The sequence below is a fragment of the Capricornis sumatraensis genome, chromosome 10 (assembly GCF_032405125.1).
Source record: "Capricornis sumatraensis isolate serow.1 chromosome 10, serow.2, whole genome shotgun sequence".
NCBI lineage: Eukaryota > Metazoa > Chordata > Mammalia > Artiodactyla > Bovidae > Capricornis > Capricornis sumatraensis.
Window position 1 is genome coordinate 89,446,106 of NC_091078.1, and position 20,153 is coordinate 89,466,258.

At 37.6% G+C, this 20,153-nt stretch overlaps 2 protein-coding genes across 2 annotated transcripts in view; one reads left to right on the forward strand and one right to left on the reverse strand.

Moving 5' to 3' along the window:
• The first annotated feature begins 906 nt into the window (after positions 1-906).
• On the forward strand, positions 907-14,179 carry ASB14 (ankyrin repeat and SOCS box containing 14). The gene is made up of 9 exons (XM_068983154.1): positions 907-1,028; positions 3,556-3,600; positions 4,265-4,398; positions 4,497-4,655; positions 7,400-7,645; positions 10,001-10,172; positions 10,634-11,177; positions 12,940-13,093; positions 14,001-14,179. Exons 1-9 carry the CDS (start codon positions 907-909, stop codon positions 14,177-14,179), a joined length of 1,755 nt encoding a protein of 584 aa, XP_068839255.1.
• Positions 14,180-16,005: 1,826 nt separating this feature from the next.
• Positions 16,006-20,153, reverse strand: part of APPL1 (adaptor protein, phosphotyrosine interacting with PH domain and leucine zipper 1) — a 32,833-nt gene continuing 28,685 nt past the window's right edge. Inside the window, exon 22 of the mRNA XM_068983189.1 lies at positions 16,006-19,556. Within this exon, the coding sequence (XP_068839290.1) occupies positions 19,410-19,556 (147 nt within the window). The 3' untranslated portion in view covers positions 16,006-19,409. The remainder of the gene's footprint in view (positions 19,557-20,153) is intronic.

Below are 20,153 nucleotides of genomic sequence, written 5' to 3' on the forward strand. Positions count from 1 at the left end.
TCAGAGGAAGAGTTCACCTCACACGGTCAACCTCCTGCTAAAGCATTTTATTCCAGGAATGAAATGTTTCATCTTTTAAACTTCATGGATACAGCAGTGAAGTAAAGAGACCATGTTTCCAAACAGAGCTAAACCACATGTAAAAAACAAGGGGAATGTGCCAGACTGTCTTATGATCAAGTATTTATAGTAAGGCTATTAATGGAATAGTCACTACTGGGGAGTGGAGATCCTAAATATAAATGAAAATTCTGATGTGCTAATCCTTAACGGTGAAAACTTCAGTGCTGTCCTAGAGGATATAACAAAAGGTAAAACGTCTTTGGTATGTGATCAAACCTATTCTATGTTAAACCTGAAGTGTTCTTTTAAAGCCATTGAGATATTGCCTAATAAAATATACTGGGGCTTTCCCCCACTATTCCAGTTACATGTTATATTATGAGAGCACATTTATTCCTATAACATGTTTATTTTTAATATTTACTAAAATATTTTTAGCATAATACTCACTGCATGTAGGAAAGATATTCTTTTGAGTGAATGCTATAATCACTGAGAAAAACTCATAAGCTAAGTTTAAAATAGAACAATATGAACATTTTCATCGTTACAATGGTACTGACTTAAGTTTTAGGTGAAAACTTGTGTTACCTGAGTAAGCTTTTAAGTAGATGGTTACTCATGGAAGATTTCTAATTTATGTTGAATCTGTGGAGTTTTTGAAAAATTTGTAAATGAATATTTTGTGTTCTAAATTTTGCATTTTTTCATTTATCAATCTTATGATTTATTCTAATTTTCTGAATTTCATTTATAATTTTTATCAGTTGATAATCTGTTTCCACAACTGGAAAAATATTTTTAATTCATTTTGACTTTAAAGTAAATCTGTCTGCATTCCACATGGATAATTACACCAGTGATGAAGACATCGATGATGACTTTGACACCCAGCTCATCATTCAACAGAGTTTACAGGATATTCACAAGCCAGGAACTGCACAGCAGTCACCTGAGGATGAGAGGTAATGGTATCTCTTTGGCAATGCATTATAGGTATTCAACAGTTGAGACTTGTCATAAGCATGATGCTAGTGTTATGACAAAAACAGAAGAGAGAGTCAGAACCCAAGGAGCTATCGTTTAAATAGTATCTATGAGACGATGTCTGACCAGACAGGAGAAATTAGAAAATAATTCAGAATTTAATTAGGCAGTAAAGAAAATAGTTGGAGGAGGTTAGTTACAAATATGAGTGAGGCGAGGCAGACTGGAAATCAAAACGGAGAAACAGATGAGAATTTGAAGGGCTAGAAAACCCTAATGCATCAAAGAAATGTATAAATCCAGCGAGACACAACAAGTTATTGTCAGTCTTAGTGGGGTGGGTGCGATAGGGCAAAGTCTTTATTCAAATCGGAAGGAATAATTGTATAAACTTAAACCCAGAAGAGACTACCCCTTCGGCAGGGTGCAGATTCAGAGTTCTGATATGACAGCACTAAGAAGGGAACCCATGGACCCCTCCTTTTATTCTATCCCTTTCAACTTGAGGTAAGATGTGGTGGTGACAGCTAGAGAATTGCCCTGGATATTGCGGTTGGCTGTCTGCAGCCACGCACACCTAGTCAAATGCTGTCTGGCTGGTCAGCAGTTTCAAGCCCCTGAGTAGTTATCATAAACTATTTGCTTGGGATGATAACCTCTATTTGCCTGCTGGAGGTAAAATGGGATAAATGTGTTTTAACTCCAAGAGATTTTAAAATTAAATGTAGAGATGTTGAAGTTTATCAAACCTAGAGTTGGGTTTTTTTATTTTTTAAAGTAACACTCACTTGGAATGATTGTGTGCCACACTTTTGAGCATTTCATAAATATTAACTCATTTAAATTTCAGTTCTCATTACCTGTCTATGTGGTAGGCACTATTATTATCCCCACTTAGAGGTGAAGAAACTGAGGCATAGAGAAATTAAGCCTCTAACCCAAAGTCACAGAGCTAGTAAGTAAAGAGCCAGACAGCCTGGCTTCAGAGTCTTTGTTCTTGATCACACTATTCCTACACTTTTGTGTTAAATTTAGAAACAATCTTTAAAATAATCTTTAAATAGTTAAAAGTTTTATAAAGAAATTGGATTTCATTGGATTACCTGTTGTATTAACCTTGTGATTAACTTTGAAGTCATGATTTTACATTGAAAGGTAAAAGAGATTTTAATTGAGTATTGAAATGTTTCAAAGAAATTAAGGTTGACTACAGTTATAAGATTAGATTTGAAAGAATTGTATGATACTTAGCAAGGTTTACTGATTTGATCAGGTATTTGAAGGAATTAGGAAACAAGCATATACTTGAGACAGGAAGAATAAAGTGCTCCCCCCCAACAGAAAGATGTCCAGTCCTAATCCCCAGAATTTATGACTGTGTAACCTTACATGGCAATGGAGAATTAAGGTTGCAGATGGAATTAAGATTGCTGATCAGTTGACTTTAGGATAGGGAGATTATCCTAGGTTATCCAGACAGGCCCAATGTAATCACAAGGGTCTTTAAAAGTGGAAGAGAGAGGCAGAAGAAAGAGATCCTGAGAGATGGCTGGGTAGAAGAATATGGCCCAACATTGTTAGCTTTGATGATGGAAGAAGGGGTCAGTGAACTAAGAAATGCGGGTGGCCTCTAGAAGCTGGAAAAGGCAAAGAAGTGGATTCTTCCGTAGAGCCTTCAGAAGGAACACAACACTACCAACACATTGACCTGGGTCCAGTAAGACCCATTCTGTACTTCTGAACTGCAGAACATAATAAATTGGTCTTATTTTAAGCCACTCAGTGTGTGGTAATTTCACACAGCTGTTATGGAAAACTAATACAATGCTAAATCACTAAGTACAGTTTTAAATGTTTAAGAGAATTTGACTGACCAGATTGTAAGCAGGACAGATTGTCTAAGGGAATTTATTTTCTTCCAGCTAGGTTCATTGAATAATCAAAAGAAAAATGGAAAGGTGATAATTGTTACTTACTAAAAAAATAATGTAAGATCCATAAATTGTTCTTTAAAACTTTAAATATTTTAATAAAAATATTACTTAAAAAAACTGCTAATAATGTTTTTTGAGCACAGATTCTGACCATGAATATTTTTAAAAAATCTTACACCATGATTATTTACTTTTTAAAAAAAAATAATTTTTGCTAAACTCAGTGACACTATAGAGTGGCCATTTAAATTTTAATGTGATAATATGACATTTCCGTCCTAGACAGCTTTGATTCAGTTCAGCAAGTATCGATTGAGGGCCAACTGTGATCTGGGTTCTCACAATTCTTGCCCTAAGGAAACTGATGAGGGACACATATGAGAGAGGAGCTTCTTTGGAGCACATAAAGGGTTATGCTACGTTTTGAAGTATTGCTATTATGCCTCAGTTATGGCCTCATTATAAGTTTACTCCTGGTTAACTACTATTGCTTTTATCCTTTCCTTTTGCTTTATGTCCTTAACTTTTTTCCTCAGTTTTGGAATTTCACATATATTTTTTTCCCCTGCAGCTTTTTGAGTGCTTACTATAAGAAGATAGTTGAAACAATAGAGACAGTTAAGTACTCTTCTTATTCTATCCCCTTCAACTTGTGGTAAGATGTGATGGTGACAACTAGCAGCATTTTCCCTCTGAGTTCAGGAAGCCTAGAAACAGGATCTCCCAAATGCTGAACACTGTGGAGTCCACAGCTGGTTGTCAGGAGTCTGATATGGGCTTTCCTGAGAGAAACTACTTCAGCACAACTTAGCAAAGAGCTCCTGGGCTCCTCAGTGAACAGAACTGTTTTCTGTATGTAATAAGATGACAGGTATTCACAGACCCAGGTGATATGGAATGCTAGATGAAAGACCTTACCACTTATTTCCCTGCATGTGTGTTAGTCCGACCTTTTGTGACCCCACGGACTATAGACTGCCAGGCTCCTCTGTCCGTGGAATTTTCCAGGCAAGAATACTGGGTTGGGTTGACATTTCCTTCTTCAGGGGATCTTCTGTACCCAGGGATCAAACCCAGATTTCCTGCATTGCAGGCGAATTCTTTATTGTCTGAGCCACCAGGGAAGCCCTTATTTGCCCTATGCAATTTACATTTGTCTTTCATAAAAGGTGGTGCCAGAATTTCATTCTTGCACTAACATTGATGATGGAATTCAGAAGCAGTATGGGCTGCCTTGTATGTGTGCCAAATGTGAATATGTCCTCATTTGACATACTAATAGGTAAGGAAGATGTATTGTCACAGTTGACCAAGTACCATTCAGCTTTTGATGAAGCAGATGAGATAGGCTGGCTTCCTCTTCATAAGGCTGCAGTACAATTAAATAAGAACATTTTGGAAATCACCCTGAAAGGTAAACTCCGTTTACAACTCTTCTTTGATGCTTCTGAGAAATAAGTTTAAAATTTATTTTCATATTTTAATCTGTGTGGTCTAATGGATTTATTTCAGCCTCAAAACTCAGTGTGTGGGAGCAAACCACCCACAATGGTGAAACGCCACTGTTTTTGGCTGTCAGCAATTGCCTCTTAGAAAACGTCAGTTTTCTCCTTCTCAATGGCTGCAATCCAAATGCCAAGAATGTCGAAGGCAATTCACCTCTTCTTACAGGTAAATTAACACCTTGGCTCTGGAGAATGGACTGTGGCCTGTGTCTCCTCTAGACCCAGGGGCTTCACAGGCACAGCTTTTTGGTGCATAGTTGCAGCACTGTCACTAGTCCCAACTGACCACATGTCGTATCTGACTCTCAAGAAGCTTTGTATAGACTGGCTTGCGAAGTGAGGCAAAGTGTCTGCCCAATTATGAGCTGGTTGTTTGCCTGATACCGCAGCTGAACAAGTTAATCTTGGTATAAGAAATATAGAAGAGGAGCAGAGTAGGAAGAAGCAGCCAGTGTTTGGGTAAAGTCGGCAGATTAAATATGAATGACTAATTTTGCTGCCTCCTGAGTCTTCAGGAGAAGTACAGTTCATTAAATGTTTTAAAGGGTTAAGATACAGAAGAATGGGAAGACTGGAAGAGGAGACAAGAGTAACATGATTTTTAAAAATCAGAAGAGCAGATCAATGAATAATAAGTCACAAGAAAGCCAAATCTTAAATTGGAGTGGGGAAAGCCAAAAACCAGTGCAGTTGTATCAAAAGGCCTGGAAACTGTTGGCTATAGTTACCTCCTGGAACACAGGGATGAAGAACAGCAGCTAAAATAGAAAAATTGATTGAAAACTATTAAGAAACCAGTACTCAGGTGTCTAGATTACTTCTCCCAGTCTAGCCTGCTGGGTCAGATTCCTCCCCTACTGCAGCAAAATTGTGGAGGTTTGTTCTCTGAATAGTGTGAGCAAAGGTTCTCAGGACTGGAGATTATTAGGCAAGGGCAGGAATACTGGGTTTGAGATACTGGAGGAAACAAACGCAAGCTGAGATCTCCCAGCTCTCCTCCACCAAGTTCTAGAAAGCTGGCAGCTAAAACTTCACCCTCCAAGAGAAGGCTTCTCTGATCAGCTCAAGGAGAAAGAACTAAAAATAGTGAAATTGGAAGTTGCCCAACAAATGGCCCAGGCATATCAACCTTCAGTTAAGTCAGTGTTTAGAATTTCCAATCAGATTTTTAGTTTCCAATTCTTAATCATGAGCAGATATCCAAGGGCTATCTGAGAAAAGTCTCCAACAAACAAAGATAAACAACTTGGAAGAAACAGATTATCTAGGGAAAATAAAATGTAAGGGAAAGTTATCATTAATTTTCTCAGAAAAATCAATGAAAATTTATAAAATATCAGGACACTACTAAAAAAATAACAAAACATTCTTGAAAATTAAAAATATGGTAGAAAAATTTTAAAATGCTACAAGATAAAGTTATGTAAGCTTTATCTTACATAACTGAAAAGAAGAAAAGACATGAAAAATAGGAAAGAAAAATAACTAAGAGAACTAGGATGACCGCTGGAGAAGGGCAACATGTGAATAACAGAAACAGTAGAAAGAGAACACACAAGGTGGTGGCAGAATGCCATCAGTGAAACAAGTCAAGAAAGCTATTTCCTAAAACAAAGGACACGTGTTTCTAGAATGAAAGGGCATAAAGTGCCAACTCCATGATTTTGAAAAGACCCAATACCCTTGGGTACTCCATATTTCTAGTCTTAGAGCAATTATAGCTCTTTATATCGAAGAAGGCAATGGCACCCCACTCCAGTACTCTTGCCTGGCAAATCCCATGGATGGAGGAGCCTGGTGGGCTGCAGTCCATGGGGTCGCTAGGAGTCGGACACGACTGAGCGACTTCACTTTCACTTTTCACTTTCATGCATTGGAGAAGGAAATGGCAACCCACTCCAGTGCTCTTGCCTGAAGAATCCCAGGGACGGGGGAGCCTGGTGGGCTGCCGTCTCTGGGGTCGCACAAAGTCAGACATGACTGAAGTGACTTAGCAGCAGCAGCAGCTCTTTATATGGCACATTACAAACGGTGGTGAGCAGAATTTATTCTGATTCAGTGTCTGACACCTAGCAAGATTCCTCAGACACAGTTGGGGCCAACAATTAGTGAATGGATAGGGAGATGGATAAATTAAGTTCTAGAATCTTAAAGGACTAAAGATTATCATCCAAATGTGAATTAACAGCATAAATGCAGAAATACCAGTTAGAGAATTTGGTTTACAAAGTGTGAGGTTAAAAACGATTTCCTAATTATAGCTTTTTTTGTTTTTCTTTATGTAAAGCAACTACAAACATTCCGGGAGCTGTACTGGATACTTAAATTCCTATTTTCTTGAGAACATAAAGATGATACATGAAAACCTTGTTTCTCAGCCCATAAGTAGCCAATGCTGCTACTGCTGCTAAGTCGCTTCAGTCGTGTCCAATCCTGTGCGACCCCAAAGACGGCAGCCCACCAGGCTCCCCCGTCCCTGGGATTCTCCAGGCAAGAACCCTGGAGTAGGTTGCCATTTCCTTCTCCAATGCATGAAAGTGAAAAGTGAAAGTGAAGTCGCTCAGTCGTGTCTGACTCTTTGCGACCCCATGGACTGCAGCCTACCAGGCTCCTCCATCCACAGGATTTTCCAGGCAAGAGTACTGGAGTGGGGTGCCATTGCCTTCTCCATAAGTAGCCAATAGACAATGAATAATTGGTCGTGACTTAAAAGCGAGTAGCCCATATTGATTAAAACAGTATTAATATTACTTAATATGTGCCTCATTTTTTTCCTAAGCACAAATTGTTGGCACATGGGGGGGCAGGTAGGAAGAACTCCTTAAGAAGCCTGAGGGAAACTAGCTGATCAGATACTCTGGCCTGAATTTCCTGTTGAACATGACACCTCCCTCATTTCCAATTTCCCAGCTGTTCTACAGGACTCCTACGATATGGCCTCCTTGCTGATCAGCCATGGAGCCAATGTCAACCTGTTGTGTGCCAACAAGAGGACAGCACTCCACGAAGCAGCCAAGCTGGGCAGACAGGACATAGTGGCACTCCTGCTGGCTTCCGGGGCACACCCTGACCCACAGAGCTCCTACGGGTTCACTCCTCTTGCTCTTGCTGCCCAGAGCGGACACACTGAAATCATGGAACTCTTACTGCGGAAAGGCAAGATTTTTCTATAGTCAGCACACTTTTACTAAAGGGTAACATGACCAAAGTGTTCTCTTCACCGAGAGCTTCAAAGTAATATGTTAACATTTCATTTAAGCTTAATTTACTATTTCATGAAAGTACATGTTAATATATTAGCTACTGAAAAAAACCTAAAATAGGGATTGAATACTTCTTACTTGCTCTGAAGTAGATTCCCTGAAATTACTAGGCTGCAGATTACTCTTTTACTTAATGTTCCCTGACCATGTTAAGAGGATGGTTGCTTTCTGTTTAATTTTTTTGTGTGACTGTTCTTTTTTAGATTAATAGAATGAAAGACTTCACAAAATCCTCTATATGTTTTCTCTGCTTGAGCTAAGTGATGAGGCAGTCCAATCTGTTACCAGATGAATAATTAGGAAATTCTTCCTGATTTCTTCTTTGTGAGTCCCAGTTCTCCTCTCTAGTAATAAACAAAACTCTGAGAGAAGGGGAAAGAAGGCAACTTACATATGTTGACTACTTTCTCAGCACCAGGTATTAAGCTGCTTATTTTGCCTCAGACAATCTTCTGCAAACCCTGTGAGGTAGACATAATTCTCATTTTACCCTTGAGAGAAGTGAAGTTCGGCGATGGTACCAGTTGCAGGACTTCCCTTCAACACATCCTCTCCTGCCACCAGCGCTGTAGCTATGGACATCTTAGATCCTGGTTTAACTCACACAAACCCTGACTCAGAGAACTTTGGCATTTACCGTCTTTGAGGAGACCCCCCCCATTGATGACACTGTGAGATGAAGCAGTGTATTATCTAAAGCTCTTGTTCAAAGAAGCAAATCTTTCCCAAGATTTCATAAAGTCCCAATATTAGAATTATCTTCTTTATTCTCCTCCCCATTTGTGTCCAGAAGCCTTCTTTCTTTCTCTAACAACAGATGGTCCTGGTTTCCCATTTTCTAGACTGCACAGAACAACTTTCTGCTTTTTAGACTTACCTAAATCCTTCCTATCATATAAGGAGAGGCTAGTTCTCAATCAATGGCCATAAAACATGTCAAGTAAAATGTTATGAGTGCTGTCAGAGATGGCTCAGGTCATTAGCTGGAAAAACAAAGTAAACACTGGATCCTTCATCTGCACAAAAAGAGCAACCTTTTGTGTAGATCATTGATTAAAATACAAAGAAACAAGCAACAGATTTTAAATCCTTAACCTTTAAAAAAAAAAAAAAAACCAGTATGGGTTGACCTCAGTGAGGGAGCATCTCCCTTAGGTAAGCCCCTTTACAGTCATTTGCACATGGCTACTAAATAACAGAGCCGGGCTTTGACCCCACAATGGTCTCATTCCAAATCATATTAGTCTACCACCCTGCATTGCTAGACTGGTAGCATAGCATCATCATAGATATAGGCCCTGGGTCTGGTCCACCTGGCATGAATCCTGACTACCTTGCTGACTAGTTGTGCATCTCTGGTGAAGTCATTTAATCTCAATGAAGCTCAGTGTCTTCATCTTTAAAATGAAGACATTAGCATCTACTTCCTAGAGTTGTTGTGAAGTTTGGAAATTACTATATACACAAAGGAACTAGTACATAGCGAGTACTCATTACATGGAGGCTTATTAGACACTTCTTCAAGCATTCCAGAAATGGGGTTCTGGAGCAGCCACTTTATATTCTAATGATTATGGAGTCCACACTAAGTTAAAGTCACCATAGCTTTTTTTACAGGAGCTGTGAAGGGGACCAGAGTGTCCTCCTTTTCTTTTGTCCATTCAAATGCTACTCTTTGTTGAAAGCCTATTTTACTCAGAGGCCTTCCAAAACTGACCCAAAATTCCTTTCTCCTTCCTTCACTTCCTAGTCCCACTTACAACCCCAGCCCCACTCACAGCCCCAGCCCTGAAGATCTTCAAGAAGCCAGCCTGTGTCTATACTCTTATTCCCCACACCATTCACAGAGCGCTTAACTTACAGGGTACTGTACTATATACCCTTTTAACTATCAGCAGTCTCCAACTTCAACTAAGAACAGCTAGTGTCTCTTAGTATGCACAGTCTCCTAGCAACAAGTTGAAACAGAACAAATACCCTTTTCCACCATAAGATCCAATTAGATTCATGGTGACATAGTTCAACAGGACGGTTAGTGCCATCTTATATGTGTGTTATGAGGTAAGCAAGCTTCTGTATGCAGGTCTGAAAATAAAACCTATAAAATTATTTCTCATGGGATTCTTAAGTTAGAAAACATGTAACTTATAAAATTACTCTGAAAGCCAGCATGTGTATTTATACTTAAGAATACTTAAGCAGTACAGTGAAAAGACTCTTCGCATAACATCACTCTTTCTCCTCCTAGGAGCTAATGCTCTTGGTCAGGCCTCTGACTCTTCTTCCATCTTACTTGAAGCTGCTAGCGGAGGAAATCCAGACTCGGTGACTCTCTTGCTAGAGTATGGAGCTGATGCCAACGTCCCTAAGAATTCAGGTCACCTGCCCATTCATGTAGCAGCTGACAGAGGTCACTTGTTGTAAGTTCAACCACACTATCACAAATAGAAATAGTAACAGCTATGGGATTGGGGGGTGGTTTCTGGGAACTTGATATTCTTCATCTCTGATCCTCCAACTTCAACACCCCCTTTTAAATTAAGAAACTCTGGACCAGCTAGGAATTGGTAAATTCAGATATCCTCTATAGCCACTGAAGAGACATAAAACTATCTTATTATCAGGTCACTTGGCAATGCAGGGAGCCTTGGGTCTCACTGACTGGAATAATTTTGAATTTTTTATGTAGACCTGTAACTTTACCTGGTATTAGAGATTTTGCATGCAAGAACTATGCCTTGTTTTTTTTTTTTTTTGGTTGAGGTGTCTAAATATTACCTGATACTAATACCACCCAGTGCCAGTATAAAGCAGTTACAAACAGGTCAATGCTGCATCTTAACAAAAAAAAAATTTAATGCACTTTGAAATTCTTTCTCAGAGCTCTGAAGATTTTGGTTCCCGTTACTGATTTTGCTGCCATTAAGCGGAGTGGCATCAGTCCAGTTCACTGTGCAGCAGCAGGAGCACACCCCAAATGTCTGGAACTTCTCATCCAGGCGGGATTTGATGTGAATTTCATGCTCGATCAGAGAATCCGCAAACACTACGATGACCACAGGAAGTCAGCTCTGTATTTCGCTGTATCAAATGGTGACCTCTCTTCAGTTAGGCTGCTTCTGAGTGCTGGAGCTCTGCCTAATCAAGACCCAGTTAACTGCCTCCAGATAGCCCTCAGGATGGGCAACTATGAGCTGGTAAGTCTGCTGCTACGGCACGGGGCGAACGTTAATTACTTCTGCAGAGTCAACCCTTTACATTTCCCATCGGCCCTGCAATACACTCTGAAAGATGAAGTCATGCTCAGGATGCTGCTGAATTATGGGTATGACACAGAGCGATGCTTTGATTGTCCTCATGGAGACAAAGCTCATCCTTTCTATGCTTTTGAAGGCTGGACGTCTACAGTTATCAAAGATACTATGGTAAGTACACACCATAGCAGCTGTCACCCTGTGTCGTTATTATTGGTGGCCCTGAACTACAGCAACAGATAAATTCCATTCTTTCCTGAAGCTCTGGTTGGAAAGATTTTAATATGATAAATATATGATAAACCTGATGACAGAAAGATGAAAAAAGTACAGAAACAGTTTGGAGGGAAAAGTGATTTAACTCTACTCAGGGAATTTCACAAATGAAGCAACATCTGCACAAGGTTGTGAAGAATGATTGCAGCCTTATATGATCGCAGTTATGCTTCTTTGAAAAAATGAGTTATCTAGCTAGAATGTTTCTGGGTTCCCTGTACTCTAGGTTTTTGACTCTAAACCATTTGATTGATGATTTTCTTTTCTGTCACTTTCTGGTGAAAAAAGAATCCCAGTAAATGTTGCTGACTTTCCTCTTCTTGAGGCATTTTTCTCTTTGCTTTCATCACACCAGTCTCCTGCTTTCCCCCTGCCTAACTGGTCACTTCTGTTTTCCCCAACTTGAGCCTTTCCCCTGATTTTTCAAATAGCTGCCACCCTTCAGGTCTCATCTCAAGTGCTACCTCTTTAGAGAGGCCCTTCCCTACTGATCTTATTTAAGGTAGTTCTGCTTCCTAATCATTCTCTTTAATGCTTTTATAAATTTTTACCAGTTTATAAAGTTTTATAAACTTTTACCAGTTTCTAATTCTTTTAATATTTCACTGATTATCTGTCTTCCTTACAAATACATGAATGTAAGCTTTTGTTCACCACCTTCATCAGCTTACAGATCTATGCTCAGAGTAGATGTACTATAAATACTTGAATTCATATTGTTAAAATCTGAAAATATAATGAAAAAATCTTTGGATCAATTCTGAAAAATAAAAAGCATATATTTTAATATTGTATGTTACGTTTAGGTTATAATTAATGAATGACTTGGTTAATTTAGGTAATATGTCATCTTGTATGGCTTCCTGACTTTTCATATAGTATTATTTGCCTTCTTACATGGGCATCTTTTATCTTGTCTAAGGACATGTAAATCACTTAAAGGTAGAAACTATCTTATGCTTCAAGTATCAGGGTGGGACTATGTTATGAATGACAGAAAACCCCAAATGAAGGTGGCTCTAATAAGATGGCTTATTCCCCTTTCATAAAATAAAGGCAAATGTAAACAGCGTTTTAACTGGACAGTTCCATGATTCACAGGAGAAACCCACACCCACACTGCAGTGAGCCGGATGGCTGGCAGGAAGGAGTGCACACTTTGCTCTTCTGTAACAGCATTCTGGGAGTTGCTCACACTTCCACTGACATCCCATTGGCTAGGACATAGTCAGGTGGCCACGTCTAGATGCAAGTGAAGCTGGAAAGGTAATCTTTATTCAGACAGCAGTGTGGGCAAACAAAAGGGATAATAAATATTATCCAACAGTCTCTTTTAAATCCTCATTGTATCTTACAAAGTTCAGGAGAGTTAGTAGTAAATATTTTTCCCAATGATCCCTGGAAGAGGAAATGGCAACCCAATCCAGTATTCTTGCCTGGAGAATCCCAGGAACAGAGGAGCCTGGAGGGCTATAGTGCATAGGGTTGCAAAGGGTTGGACACAACTGAAATGACTTAGCATGGATGTATGCATTTTTCCCAATGTTAAGAGTCAACAGATATTTTCTTGTTCAACACCTTCGTTTGTAAATGAAGAACCTGAAACCTTTGGTTCCTGACTCTGAGTTACTTTCCTGGTTCTGATCTTCTTCCTCAGTTCTGTGAAGTAATAACTTTGTCGTGGCTGCAGCATCTGTCTGGGAAGGTTGTTCGAGTGATGCTGGATTATGTTGACCAAGTTAGGATCTGTTCAAAGTTGAAAGCTGTGCTCCAAAAACAGGGGCTCTGGTCAGAAATCCATTTTATCTTGAGTAAGTATCTTTCTTGAACATTCTTACCAAAAAATACTAATTGAACTCTTGTTTTGCAGAACATTGTTCTCTTCAGTTAAAAGCTTGACCTGAAGAAACCAAGAAAAAGACTATTCCTACCTAAAAAATGTTATTGTATGTACTTAATGTGTACTTATTAACCATTTCCCAATAGATGAAATCTGTTACATAATTATTATATAGGTAGATAATAATTTTCTCTTGATCCTATGGAACACCATAGACATAGGAATTAAAAACTATGAAATGGGGCTTCCCTGATGGTCCAGTGGTTAAGAATCAGCTTGTCATTGCAGGGGACATGGGTTCAATCCCTGGTCAGGGAACAAAGATCCTACATGCCGATATGCCGCAACTACTGTGCTACAACAAAATGAAGATCCTGATAGTTGCAAAAAAGACTCAATGCAAGCAAATAAATAAATAAATATTAAAAAAAAAAAAACTATGAAATGGCACTAAAAACCAGGACGAGAAAATGCTAAGATCTAAGACTCTAAAGGATAGTAAATGACCCTTTAAACAAAATTGTTTCACAGTAGCACCTAAGTCAAACTAAGAAGAATTTCTTTTATCTAATTTCCCCATGGAATCTTTAGTTTTTAGCCTGACCCCGAGGGGCAGGACAGGGGTTAATACATGTAGATGTAGGAGCTTTACGTCTTACAGGCCAGACCTACAATTGATGCCAGTCTTTGGACTCTAACATGACGTGGTCTGAAACCATAGGTACAAGATTTGCAATGAGAAGTGAAAAGCTACTTCCCAATTTGGTCACAACAAAGGAAAATCTTGGTGGCTTAAGTATAAAATACATTGGCTAAGATCACTGAAAAATCAATCAATTCTTATTCCTTTTGGATAATGTGCCTGTTTTGCATTTTAGCAAACCCTCGCTCTCTTAAACATTTGTGCCGCCTCAAGATCCGGAAGTGTATGGGACGTTTACGCCTGCGCTGCCCCGTCTTCATGTCATTTCTTCCATTACCCAATCGTCTAAAGTCATATGTTCTTTACAAAGAATACGACCTTTATGAACAAGGAATTTTCACAGGAACCTGGTAATCAAACTATTCTGGATGAAAAGGTACAGATCTGCAGATGTCTTTCTTAAAATTTGACTTGTATTTCTCACTTTACCTGGTGACTAAAATCTCAATGCAGTCTAGGTTCTTTAGAGAGTCACTCTGAACATAGCCTCTCAATAGATGGCTAGCATTCTGAAAGGCAGTTTTATAAAAATTATACCCAAAGTAAAAATTTCAATTAACTAAGATTATCAGTTCTAATGCTATATTGATCTTACATTAAATGTATGAATTCATATTTTTATATGCCCAAAATAATAAATGCTACCTCTGACAATTCAAGATAATTCTTAATAGTAATACTTTTTATAGAGAAATACATATATAAAATGCCTTAGTGACTACAATGAATAAAGTATTGATCCAAGTACATGATCCTAGAAATTAGCTGTTCCTGTACAGAAGTCCCAAGACCAGCTTAGTGTCTGTTTATGTGTAGAGTGAGTGCAGTACTGAGGTAATTCAGCTGAAAGAGAGCCTTCAATTGCAGTTTCATCATTAATGGGATACATGTATTCCTTCTTCCCACAAAACCCTGGCTAAGCGTTACCATTTATTGGTTCATGTGATCACTGGAATAAAAACTAAAAGTGTTTTCAAATGGATGATGGTTTATGATTTCTACACTGAGCCCAGTCCAGTAGACAGAGAGGAGTGGCTCACTGGTAGAAGCAGTTATAGATATTAGTTTACAATTTGTTTCTATATATTCTGTGTTGCATTTAAATACAGGTTTCTGGATGTGGAAGTGAGGAAAGAAACTGAGAAGACATTCATTCAGCCACACCTGTATACCATCATATGGTACATCAACACAGAGAACGGAGGGGCAGCATTATGGCCACAGGCCCAGTCAGTTATAGCTTGACGTTTATGTGTTCAGTCTTAACATACATTTTTTTTTTTTTTTGGCATAATATGGTCCTTCTTACGGAAACTGAAGCTGTATGATTTCTTTCTGATGTAGGGATTCATGGCTATATAGACTATTTCAGTAAGTACAGACTTAAAATTACTTTTATAATATAGTTTTCACATAGGAAATTTGTAAAACTAGCTGGCATGAATAGTTTTTTATTTTTTTTTAATCAAAGTGTGGTGTCTGTTTATAAATGAGTGCTAGATTATATGTATGTTCATATACAAATATGTTTAGGATATACATGCACCTAGATAAATTATATAATTCTAAATTTAATTTCATCTATTCCCTGGACCTCCTACGAATGTACACATTTCATAAAATTCAAAACAAATTAAAACAGAAACTGCCAGTAGAACAGAACTTAGTAAATGTTATAGGGAACCACAGAGAGCACAGCGGATATATATTCATTAGTATTACAACTACAGGCCCAACCCACGTAAGCTGGCATACACAATAACCTGGTCCGTTAAACTATAGGAATTCCTTTGACTAGGACCGAGCACAGCAAGTATACACTGTAACATGTCTAGGGTAATTACTGAAAAGCCCCTTAATTTTTCTAAAAGGAAAAAAGTCACTAGATATGAATTAGTACTATTTCCTCATGAGTGACATTCCCCCGCCACATTTTAGTTGTTATGGGATTGCAATAGAGTTAGATGTGTAATAGTATCATAAAAGATTAAGAAAAAGTCCATTTGTTTTATAAGCATCATTTGAAATTACTTGGAGCAATAAAATTCAGAGTATATACCAGATATTTCATACAAAAAAGACTATAAAAAATCATGGACTTTATTATACATTAAAAATCTCCTAACAGCATATTTCCTGAAGCCTTATCAGGAATACTTATTTTGACATAATGAAAAAATAAGTTTTCCACTCCACATGTATACCACCATTACATAAAGTCAGGTCCTTCAAATTTAATTCTAAAGAGAAATGTAGCATAATTTGTAATTGCATATACATGATTAATAGTATCAGTGAAATAAGAATTAACCAATTCACTTACATTACAAAATCACCAAATATACAAAGCAGTTTTGCACATTAGTTATAACTTACTCCCCGGTTCTCATATTAACCTAAGTAAATTACATATGAGTACAGCCACAAGAGATTAGTTAAAAAGTATAATATAGTTCCAGTTTCAATTTTCTATGTATTATTAATTACTATGGAAGAAAAAATAATCTCATGAAAGAAGAGTAAGCCAAACTTGCTAAAAATAAAGTCAAAGACTTGCTTGCTACAATCCGTGTGTTTGAATATTTAAAGTACAGTTTGAATGCTTGGGACATTGTTATCAAAGTCAATGTTAATATTTTCATTTTATTAATTTGGGTGACAGATTTTGCAAAACATAGGCTCTTAGACTGTCAGCATGTATAAGAGGATTCAACTCAAATACTTGCAGTTCCTATATATAACTCAAAAGGAACTCAGATGCCTTTACTATACATGATTACATGTGACATAGAATGGTATGAACACCCTAATATCCTTTTCTCAAGCATAAAAGTAACATAAATTTACAACCTCTATACTGTGGAATCAGAATTCTTTTGAAATTAAACACAAGGAAATTGAAATTAAACACGTGACTATAATCATTATAGTCATGGCAAAAACTAGACTGGGGACTATGTTCAAGATAACAGTTCTGGTTCCTTGTTAGCAAGTTTTCTCAATTTTACAAGGGGGAAGGAATAATTAGTTTGCTATCTATTGACTTCATTACCATAGTTATAAAAGTACTATTGACACAGGGAGCAGAGTGCTTCGCAGTATTAGGTAGACTTAATTTCTTTCCTTTTAAAGAATCCGTTTTGTTAATGTCTAAAAACCATTAAATGCAAGTTTGAATCTGAGAAAGATATCCCAAAATCTAATGCCGTTACCACCAGAGCATCCAAAAGCTTGAAGGGATTTCAAAGGGGAACAAAGATCAGCTTGAATGTTATGCAGAAATCCATGGGGAGCCTTCTTTAAACAAAACATAGAATTTATTGAAGTTGATGCTTAAGTATCTGCCATAATGGAAATAGTTCACATGGTTCTACAGTAACGAAACAGAAGTTGAATCACCTAACATTGTTAAGCCCACACATGACTTCTAATTGGCACTGGAATGCGCTCTGGTCTGACCTATGTGCATGAGCGTGTTATTGTAGAAATTCCTAACAAGATATGACTTAAGAAAAGCCACAGGTTTGTCCAGCATCCCTAAGTCTCAGTACCTTTACCTTTCATCTACATTTTGACCGAGAGCGCTCACCAAGGGGAACGCGTTGCTACCATGCAAAGCACCAGCCTGGTTCACACTGTCTCCTAATGCTGACCACCTTCCTTGCATGGTGGCTGACAAGTTACACCTGAACTAAGTGAGGTGGCGACCTTGTAGTATAAACAAAAGACTTACTGAGACAAAAAGCTTACTAATCCTCAAAATGGTCTTAAAAGCAGGATATGCCATGGCTAACCGAATGCTGATCACAGAAGAAATTTCAATTTCTACAAAAAGGAATGATGCACAGACTACTGTGAAAGCATTCCCTTTAGCAAGGACAAAATGAACTCTTTTCAAAAAGTATTCCATAAATTTCTACTTTTTACTGCATGTTTTGGTAACATAAGGCTTCAAAATAATGATTATTAAGTAATCATTATTCCCATTTGGTACACGGCTAAAAAAAACACCACAATCCTATATATAATTATCTATTCCATTCCTAGAGAAAACAGTGTATATACATTGTAAAACAGCTGAGAACTATATGCCATTTCTAAATCAGAACTAAGAAGAAAAAACTACATGTCAAATAACAAAAGGCTTTTTTCCTTGTAAAATTAGTGGCTAATCTTTTGAAAATTTTAAATATATGACTATGTAAAATATTTTATTCAATATATTTAACGTGGCTATATGTACTTTTACATGTGAAACACAGGAATATAATTTCTATCAGCAATGTTAAAAATCCAAGTTAAAAAAAAAAATCAAGTTCTGTCATAGAGTTAGGCAGTAGAGAAGTGTCATTTTAACCTTGGCACCAGGTTAAAATCCTTCCTGGGTTGACTCTCCTCAACCAAGCACTCAGTTGCTTTTCAGGCTTTCATGGAATTAGACCTTTTACTACACTCATTTAAAGAGGATAAGTATTTACAATAATTAGTGCAAATTATTCTCTGCTCACATATTATTTGCCTACACGGATATAAAGTGGTGATCAGCATTTTATAAAAACATGGAATTATGAAAATACTGTGAGTATCAGTCTGAAATTTAAAAGATTACATTTTTAAACTAAATTCTAGGAATTTTTACTTTAAGCAGGAAACATAATTGCTATAGAACTTCTTTCTAAATGTCCCTTGATTTTCAATAAAAATTATTTCACACAATGCAGAAAATACAATGTATTTATCCTGTAACAATCTTTACATGTTAAATCCTAATCTAAAACTTATTTGAACAAAAAAAAAATTCCCTTTTACTAAATTCCAAAATCTTATTTTAACCATTACTGCTCTGCAGCAATAATTCAAGTCCCAACCTGAGAACTAAGAATATGATAATAAATGCCAAGGGCTGTAGCAATCTTGAAATGAAGACACTTAAGCTTCTTTCCCACTGGCATCAGCTGTACATCAGAGAAATGCGAGCAATCCAAGAAAGCGCCCTGAAATCTACAGTACCACCTGCCACAATGTGAAACTTTAAGTCTAAAACCTCTATTTTGTGAAAGTCCTATTGCACATTTAACATTGTTAAAATATTGGCAAACTTGAAAATTTTTCTATGCAAGGATTTTAAACCTATTCAGTCAAAAGCTTCCTCACTGCCAGCAAAATGTTCCTAATGAAAGAGAGGGAGCATATCCAGGAATATCTGAAGCTGAAGAATAAATGATTTCTTATGGTCATAGCCAATTACAATGCAAGGTAATAAGTTCACAATTGGGAGGAAGAAAAGGCTTAAGCAACTGTAATCCCTCAGCAATCTACTTCAGGGATATGAACAGGTTTCTTTCAGACATGTGGAATTTAAAGTTACTGCATAGTATATTATTTCTAAGGGAAAAAAAAAAGAATCAATGCAAACCTAAGTTATCAAGGTCAATATTAGTTTAAAAAATGAAGTTAAACAAGCAAATACAAATTTTAGTCTCCTTGATAGTTCAACATTGTTGTTACCTTGTGCCATTTTACCACAGAAATTGTCAACAAATTCCAAGGGGGGAGAAATATCAACCAAAAAGCAAGGAGAAGTTTATGCTTCTGACTCTCTCTTCTTTCCTTCTTCTCCCAAATCACTCTCTTCTGACTGGCTACTGCTAAGGACAACAAACTGCCCCTCGCTACTGGCTTGGTTTGGTCTACTGGAAGCAGCTATCAACCGACTTTGTTCTTCTAAGTCCTATTGGAAAAGACAGAAAAGAAACTGAGTTAATTTATATGCAATCAAATGGAAAACTAAGCATTACATACTTGAGAGTAACTTCCATATGTCTGTCATAAATATGTATGCATAATTCTGGCAACTCACTGAAAACAAAGACTACACAAACCAATGTTAACACTGAAGTATATTTTGACACTGTTCTAGAAATCCTATCAAAGTCAACATTTCATCATCTGCATTTTTACGGTTAACAGCTTACATTCAGGCCATTATTAGCTCTCACTATAAACTAGAGAAAGTATATACAGACATACCTACTTAACTACCACTGATGAAAGCCATACATATCTCCTCTCAAAAGACCTGTTTTGAGGAGACAACCTTCCAACCTTCACTGGAATATTAGTTTGTTTGCTAAATAGCAAGTCACACTAGAAGAGGGTGACAGAGGATGAGATGGTTGGATGGCGCCACTGACTTAATGGACATGAATTTGAGCAAACTCCGGGAGATAGTGAAGGACAGGAAAACCAGGCATGCTGCAGTCTGTGAGGCTGCAGAGTGGGACATGACTTAGCGACTGAACAACAAGTCACACTACATGTCAATGTA

Excerpts from the sequence above, each read along its gene's own strand:
- ASB14 (XM_068983154.1), top strand. The coding sequence starts at position 907 with ATGGATAATTACACCAGTGATGAAGACATCGATGATGACTTTGACACC. Across the intron at positions 4,656-7,399 it reads CAATTCACCTCTTCTTACAG|CTGTTCTACAGGACTCCTAC; the intron begins GTAAATTAACAC and ends CCAATTTCCCAG. Across the intron at positions 10,173-10,633 it reads GCTGACAGAGGTCACTTGTT|AGCTCTGAAGATTTTGGTTC; the intron begins GTAAGTTCAACC and ends ATTCTTTCTCAG.